The sequence below is a fragment of the Ixodes scapularis genome, unplaced genomic scaffold (genome assembly GCF_016920785.2).
Source record: "Ixodes scapularis isolate PalLabHiFi unplaced genomic scaffold, ASM1692078v2 PGA_scaffold1__304_contigs__length_218370807, whole genome shotgun sequence".
NCBI classification, from domain to species: domain Eukaryota; kingdom Metazoa; phylum Arthropoda; class Arachnida; order Ixodida; family Ixodidae; genus Ixodes; species Ixodes scapularis.
In genome coordinates, this window is record NW_024609846.1 from 47,556,770 (window position 1) to 47,579,527 (window position 22,758).

At 43.5% G+C, this 22,758-nt stretch overlaps 1 protein-coding gene and 1 pseudogene across 1 annotated transcript; one reads left to right on the forward strand and one right to left on the reverse strand.

Moving 5' to 3' along the window:
- LOC115310869 overlaps positions 1-8,451 on the reverse strand; it is a 54,852-nt pseudogene extending 46,401 nt beyond the window's left edge.
- A 6,235-nt stretch (positions 8,452-14,686) lies between these two features.
- LOC115312228 lies at positions 14,687-15,157 on the forward strand (the record flags this gene model as incomplete). The annotated part of the gene is made up of 1 exon (XM_029971125.2): positions 14,687-15,157. A coding segment is annotated over one exon (471 nt), but the record flags the coding sequence as incomplete, so codon positions are not given.
- Between the last annotated feature and the right edge of the window lie 7,601 nt (positions 15,158-22,758).

Below are 22,758 nucleotides of genomic sequence, written 5' to 3' on the forward strand. Positions count from 1 at the left end.
AGTTGTTTTGCTTTTTTTTTCGGTTAATTATGTTTCACATGCTTTCCAATTTCAATCTACTGGAGAAGACCCCCCGAAAGGAAGTAACCAACCAATAGGGTAATGCGTAACCTTGTATGCTCGAACACAAAGGAAGAACACGAAGGAGGGGACAAGGACGAGCGCATTTGGGTTCGCCCTCATTTTGCGCATACATGTTTACTCAGTTTCATCAGCCAACTAGCTCAACAACAAGTTTTGCTAGTATCGGACAATGTTTCCGAGTTCGCGATGCTGTGCGGCAGAATGTGATTCTACTATTATTTATTATTATTATTATTAGATGGTGGTACTGCCAGCATTCTGTAGAACGCCTACGCAGGAGGTGTACAAAAAAAATATTCAAGAAAAAGCGGAAGCAGTACAAACAAACAGACAGAGCCACTACTCAACAAAGTGCGAGAGTAGGGCTTCACTAAAAGTATCTATTGATCTCAAATTTACAACACTTTCAGGAAGCTTATTCCACTCACACGTGGTTCTAGGAAAAAAGGATGCTTTAAACAAAGTGGTTCGACACAATGGTTCGACAAGTGTTAATTGGTGTTTGCCTCTCGTGGGCCTTGTCTCGTTAAACGAAGAGTAATCACAGAGATGCAGTCGCAAATTACCTTGTATCATATTATAAAGAAACTTCAGCCGTTCTGTTTTTCTCCGGGTCACTAAATCACTCAATCCCGATCTTGGATACAAATCGGAAAAGGATGACATAAAACCATAACTGTTGTACACAAACCGCAATGCTTTTTTATTTTTGCACAGTCTCTAACATATCGATTGACACCTTTGTATGAGGGTCCCATACAATACATGCATATTCTAGAATTGGTCTTATGATGGTCTTATAAGCAGTCAGTTTCGTTTCAGGTTAACAGAGGTTAATATTTCGTTTCAAAAACCAGAGCTTCCGCATTGCCTTACGAGCTATAAACTCAATATGTGCACCCCATGACAAATCAGAGGAAATTAAAACTCCGAGGTATTGATATTGTTTAACAGTCTCGAGCGGTACTCCATCAGGTGACATCAGGTGACAAAAGGTTAGCCGATATTTGTTGGCACAATGTGACGAGTTCTCAGAAAAAACGTTTAATTCGTACATGTTTACAGGTTTCCTCTGAACGTATCTCATGTAGTGATCAAAATCTACCGGTTTTTGCAATGTTCGCATAGGTGGACCGTTATGTCAGGTGTATAAGACTCCTTTTTTTTTCTCTGAATTTGGTCCCTGCGTTGTATACAACCGTACGAATTATACGTGTTTCTTTTGTGGTTGTAAGTACGGCATTTATCTGTGCAAGGTGTAGGCTTTGTCAACGTTAACAACAAAATAGGAACGGCAGAACCCCCACCAAGGGCCAGCTCTTTTGGCGGTCCGAAGGCGCTCCGAAGCGTTGCAACATAAGTCCGCGGCTGAAGCGACTCTGCTGATCGTACAAAGAGGAGCCGCTTTTACAACAGTGCGCGACTCATACACCGCAGATAAAAATAGTTTCACGCGAACACTTTGTTAAAGACATAAAATACTTGGAATGCCGTATGCGTCTACAGACGTACCATGTATACGTGAGATAGGGGGACCTGCAAAGCCAGGAGTTGAGATAAGACAGACGCGTACCGCGCCCCACTGCGAAGTGAAAAACACTCGAAGCGGTCGCTATCTTTTGGGTGTTGTTGCCCTGTCACCATCCCTGTAGTTTTGTTTGAGACAATTATCTGACAACAGCAAAAAAAGTCGGATGATTCGATTGATACTTCTGATATATCTACGCCTCGTTACTTACGTCTGTTCGTTTTTTTCTTTTTTTGCCGCTACATGCTTTTGTTTTGCAAACGAAAAAATCAGACTTGCCATGATCGTTCTTAGAAACCAGGGGAATAGAAAAATTGTCATGCGCGTATTATGCGCTCGTTGCGACTTGCCTTGCTTGATTGTGGAGAGCTTTGGGTGGTTTCGAAGTCGCTCTATAGACCACACACTTTTGAGCTCTCCCGGTGTATCGGAATTATCGATACAAGTTTACATGTCTTGGGGTAGCGTGTGTCACGAAAATGTCTTAATTGGAAGTTTTCGTGAGTTCTGCTTCCTTTGTGGGTGAATGTAAGGGCATGAATTCTAAGCACTCTTGAATTCTTAGAAGCCGCTCATATGGAAACTGAAGTAATTGGAAAGGAAGAGGTTTATCGCCATCTTTTATCAATCAATTCACTTTTGTCTGTAGCACTGAGGCCATACGCCCGCTCCGCTACCCCTTACTGCGTCATGATTCACTCCCGTAATGTCGTGATTCCACGGGGAAAGCTACGCCTCGTCGGGAATCGGCTGCGTGCGCCGACGGTTGGCTGCGGACTACACCTCGTTTCACCCTAAGTCCAGACGCTGCCAAAGCTACGAGCTGATGGGACTAATCAGAGAGCACCAAAAGAGAACCACGTCATATCTCTGAACGTGTTCTACCATCGCTGAGCCAATGATAAACAGAAACTTTATGGTGACCTGTGCTTTTGAGCTCGATTCATTGGTCCCATTAGCACGTCGCGTCGGTCCCATCGGATCTTAAGCTGAAACGAAGTACGAGTATAATGGACTAATCATCATTCACCGCCGACATGCGCCTGCTCTCTTAGAAAGAATCGTTTAAGTACAGACGCTTTAAACACGCGCAAGATTACAGCCGCCATTGCTTATCGTCGTTTGTCTATACGGAGCCAGTAAAAACGACGTAGAGAAGCCTCCAGGGAGACCAATGCTGGGCAGTAGGACACAATTGAATATAAAACAGAAATAGCCTATCCTGTTGTGGTAACGATGAAGGGAAGGACGGTTATGGCTGTGCCCGTGCACAGCTTTTTAAAAGCGCCTATTGGCTTCTGCAAACGGGGCATCTGGGGACCGCCATGCCTCTGCTCGTGCGGGCAAGTGGGTGCAATTGGAAGCTTGCCAAAAGCTTTGTTCACGCGCACTCTGCAGATGCACGCACGCATGGACACTAGTCGGGCGCCGTGCTTGCAATTGTCTATTGGACAGATACATACTAACCTTTTTTCCACGTGTTTTACATTGCTGTTTAACTCAAGAGCGCACAGCACGAGAGCGCCGACAGGAGCGCTCGAGACACCAGAGCGCCGCGACATGAGCGCGCAACGAGACCACCTGTGCGCGCTCTGGAAAGTTTCGAGAATTCTATTCGCGTTTATAGAGCTACCCAAGTGGTCACTGCTCAATCAAGAATGAAGCGTTCATTGGGTCGAGCTCTGCGGGTTCATCAGAATTCTTGGGACAGTCCTTAATGCGAATTCGGGCCAGTGTTTTTTGTGTCTTTTTCTTTACTCGTTTGCCTCCCCCCTTCCCCTTTCACTCTTGCGACTTCCCTTCCAGCTCACTCCGTGTCGGTTTCGTGACGCCTCGGCCCGACACTGCAAAGGTTTTCCGACCCCTGCCTTAAAAAATGTTATGTAGAGAGAGGAGAGACTCACGCGCTACATCGGAATCTACGTAGCAGACGGCCTAGAGGGGGATATCCGCCACCCGCGCACTCGCAAATGTTCCTTTTAATGAAATACCGAGCTCAGCATAAAACTCAAAAACAACGAATCTCGTAACATATCTGACGTAGGCAGCGCAGTGTTCGATGCGAGGCTTGTTGCCCACCAAAGTAGCAGAATCTGTTGAATTGTTGCATGTCGTAGATTTTTGACAAGTTTAATACAGATTTAGAGAGTTGCATCCTATTATGGCAGTTGCGGCATTCGTCGCCCTCACTAAGGAAAGTGCATATTTAAAAAAATATCTACAATTGAGCGGAGTTTTGTGTTAATATACAATATGCAATAATATACACGCTGCGGCTTCGTTTGGATGCCGGCTTACTGTGGCAGCCTGTCGTGAAGAGAAGTCCTATATTTTATGTTATACTCGTAACTGCAATGAGATTATCAGTGCTAGTTACAGTGCGCACAAAAGGAATTCCCGTTTCCTCCAGGTAAATACACTGAAAGGGGCGTTTCGCGTACTCGGGACGCGTTTTTTTTTTTTTTTTTTTGAAGAACGAGGAGAATGAGTAGTTCCATCCGTTTTATGTTTATTTGGATCAGGTAAGCGTTTTTTTCCAGGCAGCAGAACATTTTTTGCTCCTCTCGATAATAAATTATTAACCTACCGGAAAAGAACATTACGGCTCAATTTGGAGAAAGCAGTGAAGTGAATCGTCATTAACAAACCCTTCCGTTTCGAGCTCGTTAGTGGTTCTGAGGGGCATTCCTGCAATGCAACGATTACCGCCTTGTTTTGGCATCTGAAAGCACCGGCTCTTCGAATATTCACTTGAAACAATTTCATAAATCTTTCTTTTCGCTTTGTCTTTGGGATGAATGACACCGAGCGTGTAAGTCTTGCTGAAGGGCCATTCCAGCTTTGAATCGTTGACACCTGGATGGATACACATACCCATCGCTAAATACGTGCTAGACGGAAATCGTTCCAACCGAATATGGATGCACACATTATAGCCACATACATACTGTAAGGGGCTGTCAGTGACCGCAGACCCTGTGTCTAATGCACTCTTTTTTAAGTCTTCCCAGCCTTTCAAGTACCAGTGAAATTCCTTGGCTCCGCAAAATCCAAGCACACAATTGGATATACTCTTCGTAACATTCATAAGTTCTTCGTATTGTACACGTAACTCCTGAGCCATGTGCGTCTTCACTATGTCTTCAATGGCAACTTTCAGTTCTTTGTTTGCTGCAGCAAAACCTTGAGTTTCGATTCTCACCAAATGCTCTTTGGTGTTTCTGGCTGCTTCCCTCGCATCTTCTCGGCACTGCTCCACACAGGTGTGCAGACCGGAGAGATGGTCAGAGATCTTGAGTGTTGTGTGCTTCAGTTCCTCGTTTGCGCTTTTCTCCAATGTTCGGACTTCCTCACGCCACTGGTTCAGGCTGGTTTGATGAAGAGAGAGATCCTCGGATATCTTGAGCATCTCTTTTTTCAGATCCCTGCTTGTACTTTCTAAACTATCATAATTTACGGTTACATAATTCGGAATGGGCACGGACGCAGAACTGCAGCCGTCTTTACAGTGACCCACGAGCTCAGTCCTTAGCACTGATGATTGGCACCTGGGGCAAGGCACGACATGAAACGAGCACTGCTTGTAGTGATCCAGTAGTGTGGAAGCTTGACCTACGAAGTCGCAACCATTGGGTACATTGCCGCAGGCTACCTGTGAAAACAAAAAAAGAAAAGAAATGTTCAGCCCTTATATAATTATAACCTGAAAACGAAAAGACGGCACAACAAGCGAATATCCGAGTTGAAACCGGAGGCAAATCTCCAAAAACATGCGAGTTATTCACATTGATTATTTGAAACGATTAGGAAAATATCTGTAAAAACATTATTGTTTTTTAAATAAATAAACGTTTAACATTCTTTTTTTTTAAATTAAATATGATTGGGCTATAGAGAGGGTGGCGTGTTTTCGAACAAATCCAAAAAAAATCAGAAAAAAAAAAAGAAAAGCTCGACGGCAAAAGTTTCTTGAACTCAGATTTATTAAAAAAATTCAAGAAAAACGATGACCAACAAAAAAAAGTTCAGTTGTCTAAAAGTAAGTGTGGTCACAGCACAGGTTCAGCAGTCATCATGAGAGGCACGAGAGGACTTCTCAGATTCCTTCAAAATCTTGTAATATTGATCGAAGAAGGTTCACCGATTGTTCCTTCAGGGTTCCTTCAGGACACCGGGGAATTGTAATTCTGGGCCACGACAGAAATCACTGTTTTGATTTACAGATTCAACTTCTTAAAAGAAGGGAGGGTTGTGATTTGATAACCGTGAAAGTCAAACTCTTAAGGCTCATTCACACATTTGCGTCTGAGTGCGACCGCAACCATTTGCGTGTTTTTAAGACTGTTGGCGTGGAGCTGTGGCTATGGCGAAACTTACGACGAGCCAATGGAGAGGCGCTGTGCTGCATGGCGCAACGCAGAGCAAAGCAGTCGACGGAACTGTGTGAACGAGCCTTTAAATTCCATAAGAGGGACAGCTGGGGCTTCTATTTCACCACTCCACCCACCGCAGCCGCAGAAGAAGCGGTAGAAAAGGATGAAGAGAAAACAAGCTTTCCAACGACTGCGTCAAGGAGTTCATTTATCTCAATATGACATTGTTGACTGGGAAGTTCAGTAATCTTTGCTTCATTCACCCTTACCGCGGCAACAAGTTTGACAGAAACACATTATATAATATGAAATTTCTTAAACGTTTCTTGATTGCACACCGAAAGTTAGCCCACTCCTTATTTGCTCCAAATTTTATTTCAATTTTAGGTGGGCTATTTCTTATGATTTTATGGTAGTACTACTAATAGAGAGGGCGGCAATGTCGCGTGGTTCAGGTGCGTTTTTATATATCTAGGGCACAGTTATACCCGCCAGCTAATGTATATTTTTATTTTCAATTTTTAAATTTTAGGAACACAGCAAATATACACTACCTTCTTTAGAAAATTGGAAATCACACAAAAATAAACTCCCATAAATTCCGAATATTCGGCAATAAAGAAAGTCCGAAAGACATCCTCCAAATTTCACGATAAATCAACTCCGAACACACGGAGTCCTGGCTATAAAAAACGAGAAAAAATATTCCAGTGTTTCAAGAGCTTGTACAGCTCCAACAATATATCTATAATTTCTGCAGCTGCTTTATTTAGATTTACTTACCGTATGGTTCAGGATGTAGCCTCCCGAGATATCAAGGTGAAGAATGTTATCGTCGGCTAAGGATTCTTCATCCAGTGGACAAGTGCTCCCTCGCCTCTGGGAATCCTCGTGACATTCCGAGCAGAGTGTGTGCTCACAGGGCAATCTGACAACATTTCTCGACACCACGCCACACAGGGAGCATACAATGTTCGCAACGGAGGACTCTTGGAAGTACAGGGGCCTCCAATCCAAAGTGTCGAAAAATCCCGATATGAAGAAGGACTTCATCTTCAAAAGATCAAGGTGTCCAGTCACAGGATTTTGCCCGACGACCAGAAGAGACCTGCAGAATGGAGGGCCCTTGATCTTAGAATCAATACTGCCTACACACCGGACAGAAGAGCAGCGCGGATAAATGGTGGGGACGCCACCGACATGCAGCTCGTGCATGAACCCCCAACATGCGGTAAGTATGGATAACCTAAACTGGGGCTGCAAGGGCCTTGAGAGAACACGGAAGAAGTGCATGATGAACGGGAGATTTGCATGGCGGAATGGATCTTTACCCCGGACTTTCTGATTTATAACGCAAAACTGTACGCACGTTTCTAGGTTTTATTCACGAAGCTGGCTTAGAACTACATATATCCATCCCCCCACACTCATACTGCGAGACTAGGGCTGCCATAAACTCCTTCCCCTACCTCCATCCCCTTAAGAAAAAACGTTTTTTTAGTGCTACTACTTGATAGTATTCTGAGAAAGTGAAGATGGCGTGATACAATATGTTGTAATTACTGGAACCGCGCACAGCACAACTTTATTATTGACTATATTAGAGGTATTTGATACAAAAATATTTTGGCATAGTGTGAAGAAATTACTGTTTGAACATAATTCATGGTCAAAACTGTAGTCATTCAGACTGTCGAACACACAAAAACGTAGTAGAATCACTTACCAGCGAAGGCTTCCTAAACACGAAAGGAACAACAAATCTAGACTAGGAGAGTGTTTGCGTGTTCGCCAGGCAGTGGGGCAGAATGTTGTCTCACTGATGGAAAGCAAGTCGGTGAGGCTGTCCGCCAGGCTGCAACACGTTTGCGGATATTTGTATTTGCCGCAATGTGGCAAGTTCTAATAAAGCATGGCTACTTCTTGGTTAAAAGCCAAATTCACTAGTATTGTGTCTCGCATCGTTTCTTAAGACATAACGGATGTAGTGATCGGAAACTAATCCTTATTTGCATTGTACGCGTAAGTAGACCTTAACTTCATTACCACTTTTTTTATTTACGAAGTCTTTATTGGTGCATCATATACGACGGTGCGATTTACGTGCATTTATTTTTTGTAAGTACAAACCTCATTTCTGCTAGATATAGGCTGCATCAACACTTACAAAAAAATACGGACGGCAACGCTCCCGTCGACGCCCTGCTCCCCTGCAATCCGCTTTTGGCTGTCCGAAGGCGGCCTGAAGCCTGATGGCATAGACTGCAGCGACTCTGCCGACCGTACATTTAAAAAGATATATCATTTTTTAACAGCCTTTATAGGGAGGTGCGGCTTATAGAACGGAGCAACTAATAGGCCGAAGAATACGGTAGTTTCAGGCCAACATTTTTTTAGAAGACATAAAATACTTCGAACTGCGTACGTGGAGTACATACCTGGGATCTTGAGATCCGGAAAGCCAGGACGTTGAGATAGGACTGACGCCCACTGCAACTCACCTTTATCTCGCGCGTTGCACTGGCTGCGTTCTAGCAGATTTTCCTGGAATCGGCGATATCAGAAGAGTGGGAAGCCACGTGATGCGGCCCATAGCCAGCCGGCAACAGTGAGGCGGCGCCGGCAGAGTGAGAGCCCTCGGTTATGCCCTGTCTCGTTGTAACTCGGTAAAGAATAAACAATAAACCCCACATTACGTGCCAAAGGCTTCGAAATGCGTGACATATAAGAGCGTAACGCACACATATTGGAGCATGACGCAGCGAAAGGCCTGACACTTCTTCGGAGAAGAGGCGCGCTCCGGTGATACGCAGTCACGCTCCCATTGGCCCGCCAGGGCCGTAGCTTCCGCTGTACTGGCACGTTACGCGATCATGGCTTCCTGGGATACCGAGTATTTCTTGCTTCTTACACTAAGATAAGCGGCGCCACCAGAGTAAAAGCTCACGCTTGAACAATGCAGCCGCCACTCCCAGGGATACCCATTATTTCTTGCTTCTGTCACTAGATGGCGCCAAGCCAGACAGCATAGCAGGTTGCCTATACGTCTGATTTATCACATACTTGTTCTGTAGTAATCTATACGCGTTTTTATGCCGCTGCATTTATCTTTTTTTGCGTAAGCTCCTTTTACGCATCTCCTAAAGCATATCTCCGACAGCTATTATACTATTATACTAGGCGGAAATGCTGCTAAAGTAAATATCTTAAACCACGTCGACTAAACGCCAACGCGACAGCTCCCGCTGTATATCCCTGCACATTTTAAATGGTCGTTCGCAATCTTCTGTTGAATTTAAAAAAAAAATTATTTTCAAAAGTTTATTGAGCAACATCGATGGTCGCCATTTCTTGAGCACAATGCTCTGATTCAATCCGAGTTTACGCAGAACTTTGATGCTGCCCTCGTGTCCAATAGATGCTCAGGGTACGTGATCAAGCAATGGCTGGCAGATGATGGTGCCGACTTTTGAAAAGATTCTTTTCCGAATTGTCCTTCGTCCTCCCCATTGTGCAGCATCACCTAAAAAAAAGGCCGTACCGATGCGGAGAGCAAGTGGTCTGCTTGTTGCTCCGGGGTTGCGGTGACGTCAGAACGACGCCGAGCTTTCATTGGCTTTGACTGGAAGGATAGTGGGTACACGTCAATGCCAGAAGCCTCAAGGTTTACCCACTATTTTGTTTCGATCAGCCAATAAGAGCTTGGCGTTCTTAGATCATCGCAAACCCTGTGGGGAAGCGGACGAACTAGCGGTCCACATAAATTTCCCACATCACCTAGGGTCGTCCCTTGCGGGGCACAAATCACTCGCGACCTCCGCGTCAGCGTTTGGCTTGGAGTCCCATTCTCACTGACTGGACACGAGTCCCGGCCCAACGCTCACGCAACAGTCGTGGCAGATTTGTGCCGTGCACTGCCCCGCGGTGCGCATATACTGACTTACGTCCGGACGAAGAGGACGCTACGAGCTCTCTTAGCCAATCCCGCTATGTGGACGTGGCCTGGGATACGCTTTCCGCGCGTCGCTGTGCCCGTCCCCATTCGATTCGCGACATTTATCGTGGCGAAATCAATGCGAACGTCGTGAAAATCGCGCGTGCCGGGGTCAAAATGCGTCATTCCCTTATCGCGAACAGCGGTAGTGCGACCAGGGCGGGAGCACCGACCGCCTTCTCCGTTTCGGCGTCGTCCATCATGTAGTCGGTTTGTTCGTCCGTCTTGCGGTCACGGGCCATCGAGGCATGGGTCTTGACCACGGTCTTGACGCAGTTGTCTGCCTCATGCTAATAACGGTGGCATTCAGAGCAACGTGGGGCGGAACAATCCCGGCGAATGTGTCCCGTACGGCGACAGCAAAGGCAGAGCGGTGCACGTCCGGGGACCACGACACGTACCTTGGACTTCTCCAGGCGGATCTCGTGCGGGAGGCAGTTGACGATGTAGACGTCCTTGAGGGTCAGGCGTACACTGCGGGTGTTTGATTCGCCGCCTCAAATCACTTCTTACGGAAGAGGTCCCTGGTGATCTCGGAGACCTTGCCGTCGCGTTCCAGTTCCTTCTTCACCTGGCTTTTGGGCACGACGTACGGCTGTGTTCGTGGCTGTGTTCACGGCTGTGTTCTCCGGGTTGATAACGAGGCAACGCCCACCTTTGATGGTCAGCTCCATGGCGTCGACGAACCTTTGCTTCGCCGCGAGCGAGTGCAACCGGAAAATCCAGACTTGGTTCATCTGGTAAGGACCGGCGCTTGTCAGGTCCTTCATCACATTCAGCCGCTCGAACTCCTGACCAAAGTCTTCCATTCGGTGGGGTCGTGCGTTTATGTCGCAGTGCAGCAACACAGTATTGGTAATAACGTGTCCGGTTGGCAGTTGGGGCCGTATTATCTGACAGTCGACAGCGGTTCTAGAAGCAGACGTACAACGGCCTAACGCGGCCGTTTTCGCCGCGCCGACGGAGCTCATGAAAACCCGTCCGTCTGGTTCGAGTGCCGGAAGTGGCATCATGGCTAATAAGCATACATTCGCAGCACTTTGTTCTGCAGCATTGAAAGCGGGTGTAGAAGAAAATGGACCTGGAACAATTGGTCTCATGTGAAAGGCAGAAAAAAAAATTATCCCATATGACGATCGTGGTGAAAATCAAGCACAGGGTGAATTCATTGTATAAAAATCTCAATAGCTTCGAGTAAAAAAAAAAAAAAACTGCAGATTTTTGCTCTTGCTAAAAGAAGTTTTCGTTGCGAAATCATCAAATGACATTTTGAGCCATTAAAGGCCGGACGCACCAACGTCGCTTACCTTAACCCAAAGCGGCTCTTTTCTAAGTCGGCTTAGCGCCCAAAACCGAGCTTGGATAAGCACGGGTTTACATTCCGGTTGCAACGATAACTCGGGTTTACAGACGCGCTCGAACCTAAACGCTGGATTTGCGTAGGGATTCCAGGGACAAACAGAGCGAACTAGAGAACGCTCAGAGGGACGAATACGATTTGCGGAGAGACATCACGTGATGTAAACAACACTTCTTGCCGCGGTAGTCGGCGCCGGCGGTTCTTCTTTGCTGTATTTGTTTTTTTTTTCAGTGATTAGCAGGTCAAACATTGTTTGATTCAGCAACTCTGACACCAACTTTTGTAAACATGACAAAAAAATTTCTTGGAAACTTTAAATAAATAAAAAAATATCTGTACATTTGTCCACGTGTGGTTTATTATGGATGCCAGCAGACGCCTGCCACTGAGAATCGTTTTCACTTCTGTTCCCCAACTCGAAGTGAAGGAACGACACGTAACCCGGCTCCGAATTTCACTGAACGCAAGAAGGATGCATTATTAGACCTAGTGGAAAAATTTAAATACATTGTCGAGAGCAAAACAACCGATCAGATTACTACGAAAACCAAAAACTGGGTATGGGACCGAATTACGCTAAACTTCAATCCGGTCATGGGTGCTAGACAATAGGTGCATCAACTGAAAATTTTTTACGAAAATATAAAGATGAAGGCCCGGAAAAACTTGGCCGCTAACTGGCTGGTCGCGAGGGCCTCTGGTGGGGACTCTGCCCAAAGCCTGTCAGCAGAGCAACCGAAAAGTTGACAGCCTTCATCGGATCGCTGCTGGAGCCTCCGCCGAACCGCTTCGACTTTGACGCTGTGCCCTTTGACGGTAATTGTACCTTGGTCATTTCTAGCTTGTATGCCCCTCCGCTGGCACGTATCTAATAGTTTTGTTTCTATGATTTTCCGTCCAGTGTACGAAGACACAAGGGGCATCAAACAGTACAGTATCACCTGCAGTGGGGCCCTGAGTTCGAAGTCTCCGAACCCAAGTTCACAAATAAGCATATACTTGAGAACACAGGACAACCAGGCCGCATTTTTATTTCTAAGGTATGAAGACTGAAATTGCAGATGTATTGTCCCCCCCCCCCCCTCTTTTTCAATTTATTTTGTTCTAATAATTAGAATTGCTTTAGCAAGCTCAATGGCATGGCTCTGGAGTTTAGAAAGTAAGCTAGAGCAACTCCATAGGATGATATCCTAGGCTCACATTTTCTAAATAGAATTTAATTTTATACAATGACTTAATATGGTGGCTATACTCAGAATTAATTAAGACATATGGTTAAATCTGTGCATAAGTAGAAGGGACAAAAGCACACAGTGCTTGTATCTTATGTTTTCTTTATCACTGATATTCTTTGTCATAACCTCTCTTTGTGCTGCTTTCATGTTATTCTCTTTTACTGTGAGTTTTGATATATTTCAAACATGCTGAAACATAAAGTAGTACAGATATTTAGGAGGGCCCTATCACTGAACAGCACAAATAAATATTTGTCCCTGGCTTTGTTTCTCTCAAGGTAACCATGGGGTTTAAATTAACACAGTGTATGTTGTGCATAACTAAATATTAGAAAGTAATTTAAATAATACGTCCCTGTCATTATATGTCTTCTTTTTCTTTTATTTGACTCCTGTAGGATTTTTTTCCTGCTTTACCTTTTCATTTTCTGTATTCAAGTGATAAGGATCTCCCTCTATGTTTTTTCTTACATAATGATTGCGTAGAATATGTTACATTTCTTTGGTATTACTGAGTGTTATACTGCTGAAAATTGTTTTAGAAAGGCTTTTCCTTGGTAATGAAAGGGGTTTTCGTAACTCTTTGCTTGGTTTATTATCAGCATTACGTTTACACAAAGTTCAACATATCACTGTGCGAATAAACCATTCTAACTAAATTATTATAACCAATTAAATCAAGCCAAAATTTCTTAAAACAGCTGTATGTCTGCAACTGCAGCAAATATTGGAGACCTGGAAGTGAAACACCAAGTCGTGAAAATAGGTGCTCTCCTAATGCTTATTCCTCGTGTTCCACTTAAATAACAAGCGTGGCTTTCTTCGGTCTGGCCTATCAACTCTTGTCAGCACCAGATTTCACCAATATATATTATTTCAAAGTGGCCAAATACCACTGTTTTTATAATAGGAATGAAAATTCTGGCACTTGCCAATTTATGCAGTAATCTAAGGAGATTGCATTATGGCGGATGTCCCAAGTGTGCAAGCACGTGCAGCGTATATGCACGTGATGATAAATCTGACATTCTTGCGGTTGTGTGTACCTGCTCACATGAGGAGAAACACGGTGGCAGCATGATGGCCTGCTCGCTGCTCCATATAAATAGAATTAAATTATTTTGCTCGCTTTGCCTCAGGAATAATTTGTCTGCTACTTTATAATCCCTCAGTTTCCACCATCTCTTAACCTGCGTCGTCCGACAGAATATTTTATTGCAGTACCATTGTGCAAAAGCATCTGTGATTTCAGGAGAGTGACCAGCAGGATCAGACGCCAATGACTCCTGTTCCTTGTGGAAGCAGTCCAGTGCACTCTGGTCGGTGTCCTGCAGGCAGACCCAGCCTCGACAGGGACCCAACAGGCTCGTGAAAAGGACCTCCGTTGCTGCAGATGCCACAGCTATCTATGCCCGCGTAGCTGAGGCAAAAATTCGCTTGCTAGAGGCTCAGACAAAAGCGGTTGAGGAGAGACAAATGCTAGACATGGAAAGACAAATATTAGAAATTGGTGTTCTTGCTCTCCAGCGAGATCAAGAAATCCTCAGACTAAAACTACTACAAAAATAATTGGAAAAATTCAATCAGTAATTAACACTGCTCATTAAAGTTTGTTCTGTACTGGTAGAAGCTGAGGAAGGGAAGGAGACAAGAGCACGTGGGTACGTCAGAACCCTGAGCTCTAGTTGGAATGATTAGTGGGTAGATGCAAAACTGTACTTATTGCTTGCATGCATTAGAATGCGAAACACCGGCATCTGGTGTTCTGCGCTGGCTTTCAAACAGTGAGAAGAGACAAAGGCAACTTTCTCTGCGTCTATCCACCAATCATTCCATCTAGACAAAATTTCACTATGGTGTGTTGATTGGCAAATGGAGATAGATACGGATAAAACGAAACATATGACGTTCGCTACAAAAACCAACACTCCCGAGCATACTTATCAAATTAATGGTGTAGATATAGAAAAGGTGGAATCATTTAAGTACTTAGGTGTTCACCTCACAGTAAAATTATGTTGGAAATTACATATTGAGACAATATTACGAAAGGCTAATCCAACCCTGGGATTCGTGAGAAAAAACTTGTTTTTATTTGACGCAAAAACAAAACTAATGGCATATACATCCCTTGTAAGAAGCCAAATAGAATATGCGTCAGTTGTTTGGAATCCCCACCAAGCCTATCTAGTTAATGAATTAGAGTCTCTCCAAAATAAAGCATCCCGGTTTATAACACGCAATTATTCAACCGTCTGTAGTATAACAAGTATAACAGAGTCCTTAAATTTAGCATCTCTCGAGAACAGAAGGCGAATCGCCCGTTTTTCTTTATTTCATAAAATATATCACTCTTCTACACCTTTCCGTCAAACACACATTGTTACAGCTAACCGTATCTTCCCACGGCTAGACCACCCCAACAAAGTAACCCCAATTTTTGCACGCACTAATCTATACAAATGCTCTACTTTTAACCTTGCCGTTTCTGAATGGAATGCCTTACCGTATGATATTGCAGTGACACAGGATTATCAGGCTTTTTTAAACCTCCTGATTCCTTTCATTTCACAAAAAACATAATCATGTTGGCCCCTCGTCGCAGATAAGCCATAGTTCTGCAGTGCGTCGTTGGTTTTCTTTTTGTATTTGTATAATCTTACCATTGAAGCGCAGCAATTGAACTTTGTGATAATATGTACTGCTTTTTTGTGTGTCACGGTGTTCTTTTTTTTTCCCCTGTTTTCTGTGTATCACTACTGTCAAAGTGTTATTTTGTATGAATTCCCCCCTACGTAATGCCCGAAAAGGCCCTTAGGGTAAACGAATAAACCAGAGCTTGGTGCTCTGGCATCTCCGCTCGCTCTCATCTCCTCCGCTCTCTCAGTTTCTCCCTGTATGCTTCTTAATTCAATAAAACTCAAAATCTGTTCATTGATATGGCTTTTCTGCTTTATAATCGCTGTCAGATCATCACAACAACCAACATGCAATAAAATTAGCAATAGCTTGGGTTTAGTGGCTTGTTACTTGCAAATCCTTTGCTTAAAGAGTTGCAGTAATGAAGAATTTGAATAATCAAGTCAGTTTGTAAAATCATTCAGTATGTTCATTAGTGACATAAGGTATCGTGTTACGAATAAATTGAGCGTAGCAATCGTCAATGAAGTGGGTCATGACCCTCAGGCTCTAACATATTTACAGCATAGAAGGTGGGGCTGTGAGGTTAATGGGAGTATAGCCATTTTTTTTCATCCTGACATTGCCTGCTCAGCTATTTTTTCTTCTGCCAGAGCCCAGTTGGCCAATTCATTGCATAGATATGGCAAAAACACTTTCTTAGCAATGGCTAAAAGCTTGTCAATAAGTGAAAATGCATAGGCATCAGATATCATTATTGAAATATTGTAGTGGGGTTTACAAACAATGATATTGCCACACCGTATAGGTGTCACAATATAAACCCGGCTCAGAGTAAATTTCGTTATTGATCACAATTCGCGTCTCCAGCTCAACGCTCGCCCTCCCGCGGCGGAAACGGGAAACGCTCTAGTGAGGGTCTCCCGATTCTCCTGCTCAGCGGGTAAGGCGGAACTGCTCGCGATCATGGCTCGCGAAATCTCATTTCCGAATGCAAACAACACTCTTCACTGTCCCAACGTGGTACTGCAGCCGGTATAGAATTGCACTTTATCAGAGAGTTTTAGTATTGCGCGTAGAAGCAAACGCAAGCGGTGTGCTTCTGCGTTAGAATTGTAAGTCCCACGTTGTGCGTGCGCCTCGTCGACATGCGCCATCCAAGACCGCAATTTTGGGCTCCGCGCACGCGCAGTGTGGAACACGCAAAGCTAACGCAAACACACAACACTTGCATTTGCTCGTATACGCAATACTAAAACTCACAAGTGTTTCACCGACTTCCAACGCCAACGAAACATGCTGCAGGTATCAGTCGTGCAAGCTCAAGTAGGCGTTCCTTCTAACTGGAAAGGCTGAAACTGGAAACAAAAATGAAAAAGCGTAAAAATGAAAGTAATTAAATGTGATAAAAAATTTTTTCATCTTTTGGGCATTTATTTTGGAAGGATATTGGCGGCGACTTGTGTTTTGCTGATTGTCAAAAGTAGCGATATTGATAGAAAAATATAATTTAACCACAATGTAATTTTATATGGATTACTCACATCAGCTAGAATGTTTTCATTGACTTTAGACTATTTTTATTTTATTACTTGGTAATTAAAATTCTGCAGTTGGCACCAGGGGTGATAATTAGCACACTTTTGGTTGCCATATTTGTTCGCGCGTTTGAAATTAGATCATATAAGAAACGCTTGAAAAATTACGTATCACAATAGCTGAATTTAAATATTATTATTAATACCAATCGCGGCAATGTATGCCCCAATTAACGCCAAGATCCCGAAAATATGGAAAATATGCCATTTGACCGTATTAGTCTATCCAGAAAGGTATAATTTTGTTTTCTTTTTAGCATATGAAGAACTCATACATCGTTATCAAGATAGACAAACAGTCAAACACTGGATGTAATATAAACTCCGATGCGTCACGCGTTGCCCCCTATAAAACACACACACACACACTTCACTGTCTGACTCGGATTCCGTCTTTGGGTTGTTGCAGTGAGAGCAGCGTTTATTAATTTATACGTTTTGTGGACATTTGCAAAAATTGGAATTGTTTTCTTATTCCTCTTAAACCAATTAATCTACTAATTACCCAAAAACCCATTAAAAGGCCTGCAGTTCATTATTTCCCGTGACAATTATCTGAGCGAGAAAAGGCAACGAGAACGCACAAATGTCAGCACTGATTTTATCAACTACAGCAACTACAAATATCCGCCTGGTTTGAACATGTATGTCACAAAATAAAGTTTTCGCGAACAACTTCTCTCACTAAATAATTACGATGTGAGACACATCTTGAGGTAGGAAAGAATCCGAAATTAAGACCTATACCGAGAAATTTAATCCAAAAGAGAGGTTAGTTTCGGTTTCGCTCCAAAATTAAAACACGCATTCTTGCGTAAATATTACGCTAAACAGCGTTCTTGTTTTGAGGGTAAAGAGGTGACCTGCGCCCGTAACACCCTAGCTTCCTCGTATTACCAGAAATAGTTTGTGTCGCTCAGTGAAGCAAGACACTAGACAGGCTCAACAGCGGCACGCATCTCCGACCCTCACTAAAACCGCCATTTTGGGAAATGAGTGGCGCCACCTATAGTTAGTTGGAGTCGAGAATAGGAGTCAAATATTTAGAGACTCCATGTTATTGGCAATCCTATGAGTGGTGTAGCTGTTAATGGTCAATGTCTATGACCTTCCTAGCTCCCGCAGTCATTATTTCAAGGAAGGCTTACCAGTTAGTGACTGTAAAAGAATTTATGGTTTTCCAGCATTGGAACACATTTTAAATATATCAATTGTATTCATATTTTATTGATCACTGTTGCTGTCCTGTAATTGTTTTGATGCAATTATTGGCAGACAGGTTCCAGCAATGCAGAAAGAGGGTGCACTAGCTTCATGTCACAAATGCTACTTTTTATCAGAGAAAGGTCTGATGGATGAAAATCGTCAACTTGGCCACCATTTATAAGTTTTGCATGTTTCTATGGTTGATTCTAATAACGTTGTATACTAGGTAAAAAAAAAGAAGAATATTATAATATATATAGCAGATTGAAACAAAATTTGAAGCCACAGCAATAATTACACTCGGTATGTAAATGTCAACTAAAAGTCAATACCTTTGCCTTGTTCATCACTGCACTACCTATTAAACACTGTCACATGGTTAAAGATATGCCTGACTATAACCGTCGTATTCAACACACTCGGAAAGCCAAATCTTTAATGATGTGACAAGAAGCAAAGATGCAGAACTCAGTTCTTGTACAGCACCAAACATGTTTCCCCTTTACAAAAAAATATATTGCTCGGCAAAACATTATTTGGTCACAGTTGGAACATCTCATCTATCGCGAACTTTAAAAATTATTCGTATTTAAGATATAAATGTGGAAATTATCATGAAGTGGCATTTCGAACATTAGGGCGAGCTTGAAAACCAGCTATTGAGTGTACCGACGGCTCATCTTACTGTTAAAATTAAAAGTACTGAACCCCTGGTCCTATTTTTGTTTATAAGTATATTATTCGACTGTGCTTGTGAATATATATTTTACAAGTAGTACATTTCAGACTATTTACTTCTTATTTTGATATGTTGAGACGACAACTGAAAAATGTGACCAGCGAGGTGTGAAATGCGGGATATTTTTCATTATCACTATTTTTTCACAACATTGAACTTATATTTTGGTAAGAATGAAAGGTGCTAAATAAGAAGTTGTGAGGTCAGTTGCCTATAAAAATGTAGAGCCACTCTCCGCTGTAGCTGCAAGCGGGACAGTCTCCGAGAATCAAAATCACCGAACTTCAACAGCACTCACGCCTCACAAGTGGTGCATTAGTCATTTTACACTTCCTAAGCGTTTCACCCGTTAAAAGCCGTGACCTTCCTGATATAAAATGTGGGCTGCACATGCCCTCACAACAGGACAAAAACAACTTTTACATGCCAAGATATGCAAGTGAAAGTCTCATGTTCTATTGCCCTAATATTTTCTTCATAAAAATGGCGAACTTCACATACTTTTTCAATAAATCGACCTTGTCACTGCAAGTGGACAATAAGGATTTTTAGGGTCATGTTTGTAGATTCAAGCTAAGAAAAAAAGATACATCTAATGACCATGCAAAGACAGGCTTACATGCCTAGAAGTTTTTGGGTTCAAAGTGTGCCTACTGTCCTTACAAAAGATTGGTCTAGTACCGGGGTTGTCAGACAGACATAAACAAAGAGCCATAAATAGAAAACCATTTCATTAAAGAGCCACAGTGAAAAGGGGATGTGTGAATTGTTTAACACAAAATTTGTTTTATTAGGCAAATTTTAGGAGCAGACCACCATGAGGAACTGTCACGGACTGACATTGCGTAATGTCATGAGGTCATGTGACTCCGTGACGCTGCATCCCTGCTTCACGTCGCCTGACGTCCCATTCATGTGACCTTATGATACCATGTGACATCTCACACACACCTGGCATGTGCCCAGCTTATTGAGAACAGGGATTCTGTGCTCTGCAGTCATTATAAGCATGATCAGGCTAGTGTCTTCTTTTTCTTTCCTTTCAGCTCAGTTGGCGGCCACAACGAATTGCACTCATAAAGCGACTGCTCATTAAGTAACTTCACTGTGCATCCCCATTTGTGAAACAAGCACCATGAAGTTTAGATATATGTTGTTGGGGTTCTGAGAAGCTCAGTTAGGTTTTTGTACGTCAGGCGCATGTTATTGTAATTTTACCTCCTCCATTGTTGAAAAGAGTGCCTCACGGCTGTATAGGCATGTTGGCACAAGTCTGCCAAAACGCAAACGGTTCTATTTTATACCTGTATTTTTTCTTACCTGAGCAGGCTTACCAGGAAGTTGTGAGCAACACTTGGAACCTGAGACAGCCGCATGCGGTTGCGAGGCGCAGTTTGGCCACCCCTGGCCTATTATTATGCTTTGAAAATCTTCCATTCTTATTATCATCCCAATCAGTGATTTTTTTTTTTTTTTTTGAAGTGATGTTCTGTATATTGTGCCACTGAGCAGGAATATGTGAATTATCTTGGGAAAAAAGTGAGACCAAAGCACTAATACAAAGCTTATAATGTTTTTTCTCATAAAAATAGACAATTTATAGCTTTTCTAGCTTCAACTGGCAGTTGTAAAAAGCAGGACTACACTTTATTTCACCTTAAACTACAGTTACAATCAAGGTGCAGCCATGCCGTTAGTTTCCTCAGAATGCACCCCTGTATAAAGTACGCTCACAAAGTAAGAAAAAAAATTTGAACAACATTTTTTTGCCTTCTTTGCAAAACGAGGGCTTAGTTATCCTTATTTATCTAAAACGATTAAGGGGCACTAACCCGACGGTTAGTGCCCCTTATGTTATCAAAAATTACAGTCTACAATGTAGAGATAGTAATGACATTAGTTTCCCCACAAAGCACCTCTGCATTGCAATGAAGTGCACTAAACAAAACTCTCAACATGAGCAGCTTTTCATTTTTCTACTCTTTGCTGATATCCAGGTCGATAGTGCCGTGGCACCTAAAACTACAACTTATAAAGTTAGTTCCTAAAGTATTCAGTGATTTTTATTATCCTGCTAACCCGGGATGCACCTCCAATCTCAATTGGCCGACAGTCAGACGGGGCCCGTCTGCCCAAGCGTAAACAATCACTTTACTTTCAGGCAATTCAGTCGGCAGCAAGATGCTATTGAATGAGGTGAAGCACTGTGTGATCATCAGATTTATGAAGACTTAGCGAGCTGATCAGAAATTATATATCTTTATACTTCAATATTGTCACCAATCAAGAGGTAATGGAACAAAGAATAACTGGGGAAGCTGAAATGTTTAATGGGGCGAACTTGTGCCCAAAAATAAAAAGTGAAAGCCGGTTACAACTCCCTGTAACGCCGAATTGGAGCGCAGCTTTTGAGGAGGAGGAGGAAAGAGTACTGAGGGGAGGGTAGACCCCTCCTCCTTCTTCTCCTCCTCCTCCGCTCATTCTTTAAGAGGGAGCGCTCCTCCAAGCCCCATAGAGAATACACGCGATTTTCTGCCATTTTACGAAAATTCTCATTTAATAACCGTTACACCGATTTTTTCAAACTTTTTTGCTATAAAAATATTGATTCTTCGTCCAACTATCCCACAGAGCATATTTTTTATATAAACATTTATTATATTTTATATTAAATCGTGAAATCGGTCGGAATTGGCTGTTTTGACATGTTTACGTTAGAACGCGTTTTTAAAAACCTGTGAATTTTGAACTACAAATGTGTCTGGTGAGATATCTGCGGAATTTAACACGGAATTCAATTATATTAAAATTATAGCTGTAAGTACATCCGTTCTTTAACTACATCGAAAAAACTGAACCAAGGTTTTGTGGCTTGTTTTCCTCGTTTGGACGGTCAAGACTAGTTCGACGAGCGCCGCGTGAGGGCGCCACCATTTCGCCACGCACGCTGCTCTGATTTTGTATTACTCCGCGCGCATGCGCTCTTCAGTAACGCGCTTGTGGTGGTCCAGAGACGGCAAGACCCGTCCAGACAGAGTGGTTTTGTTTCTCGGGGTGGGGTGTCAGGCGGATAGCTGTGCGTGTTTTCATAACTAGAAAGGCCGTCCTCGCAGCTATGGGTCCAAAGAGGTATAAATATGGCAAGCGAAAGGTCTCTGCTGAAACTACGGATGGTGAGGTTTCAGGTGAGGTTGAGTCATTAGAGAGTTTTAGGGAACCGTTTTTGCCCATCCGATACGGTACGATGGGCCCTCCGGTACGAACTGCGCATGCGCCTGCCTTCTGCGATCTTTCCGTAATGCGCTGGGGGAACCGTAAGGCGCGACCGGCACGACCAATGGCCGACATGGACAGTCTCGCTTGGTTAGCAAAACGGCGATTTCGCTGGCGGAGAGAGCGTGCCGTGGCTCCAAACATGAATAAAATAAATCGTGGCAGTGCCTGGCGGGAGCGCCTTGTGTGACAGCAAGTTCATAAAGTTTGAGTCAGCAAAAAAGAATAAAAAACAAAACGCAATAGGACTTTTTCAATAGAAATAAATCGGTGTTTAGCGCAACCAAAAATCGTCTGCTCGGTAGCTCAGTGGAGGATTCGCCGCCTGGCTTCCGAGCTATCAAGACGCATCGCGATGAGCTCCGTCGGAGCGGTAACGGCCGCTGATAGCCGTGGAATTTCTGCTGAGTTAGGCTCCCAAGGATACAGGATCGTACTGCCTCCCCTGCCGAAGGGCGTTCGCGCCCTCAATTCTGTTTTTCTGCACGCCGACATTACGGCGCGGCCTTATCGCATTGAAGATTTTAAAGCCGGACTCGAGAAAGCGGGAGTACTAGGCGAAATCGCCGCATGTGGTTCATTTCAGATGAACCACGTGTGGATGGTGACTCTGAAAACACCGTCGGCCAAGAAGAAGCTGGTGGACGCCGCGTCCTTCGAGGCTAAAGGGAGACGCTGCATCGTCGTCGACCCGGACAAGGCCGAGGTGAGGCTGAAGCTTCATTGGA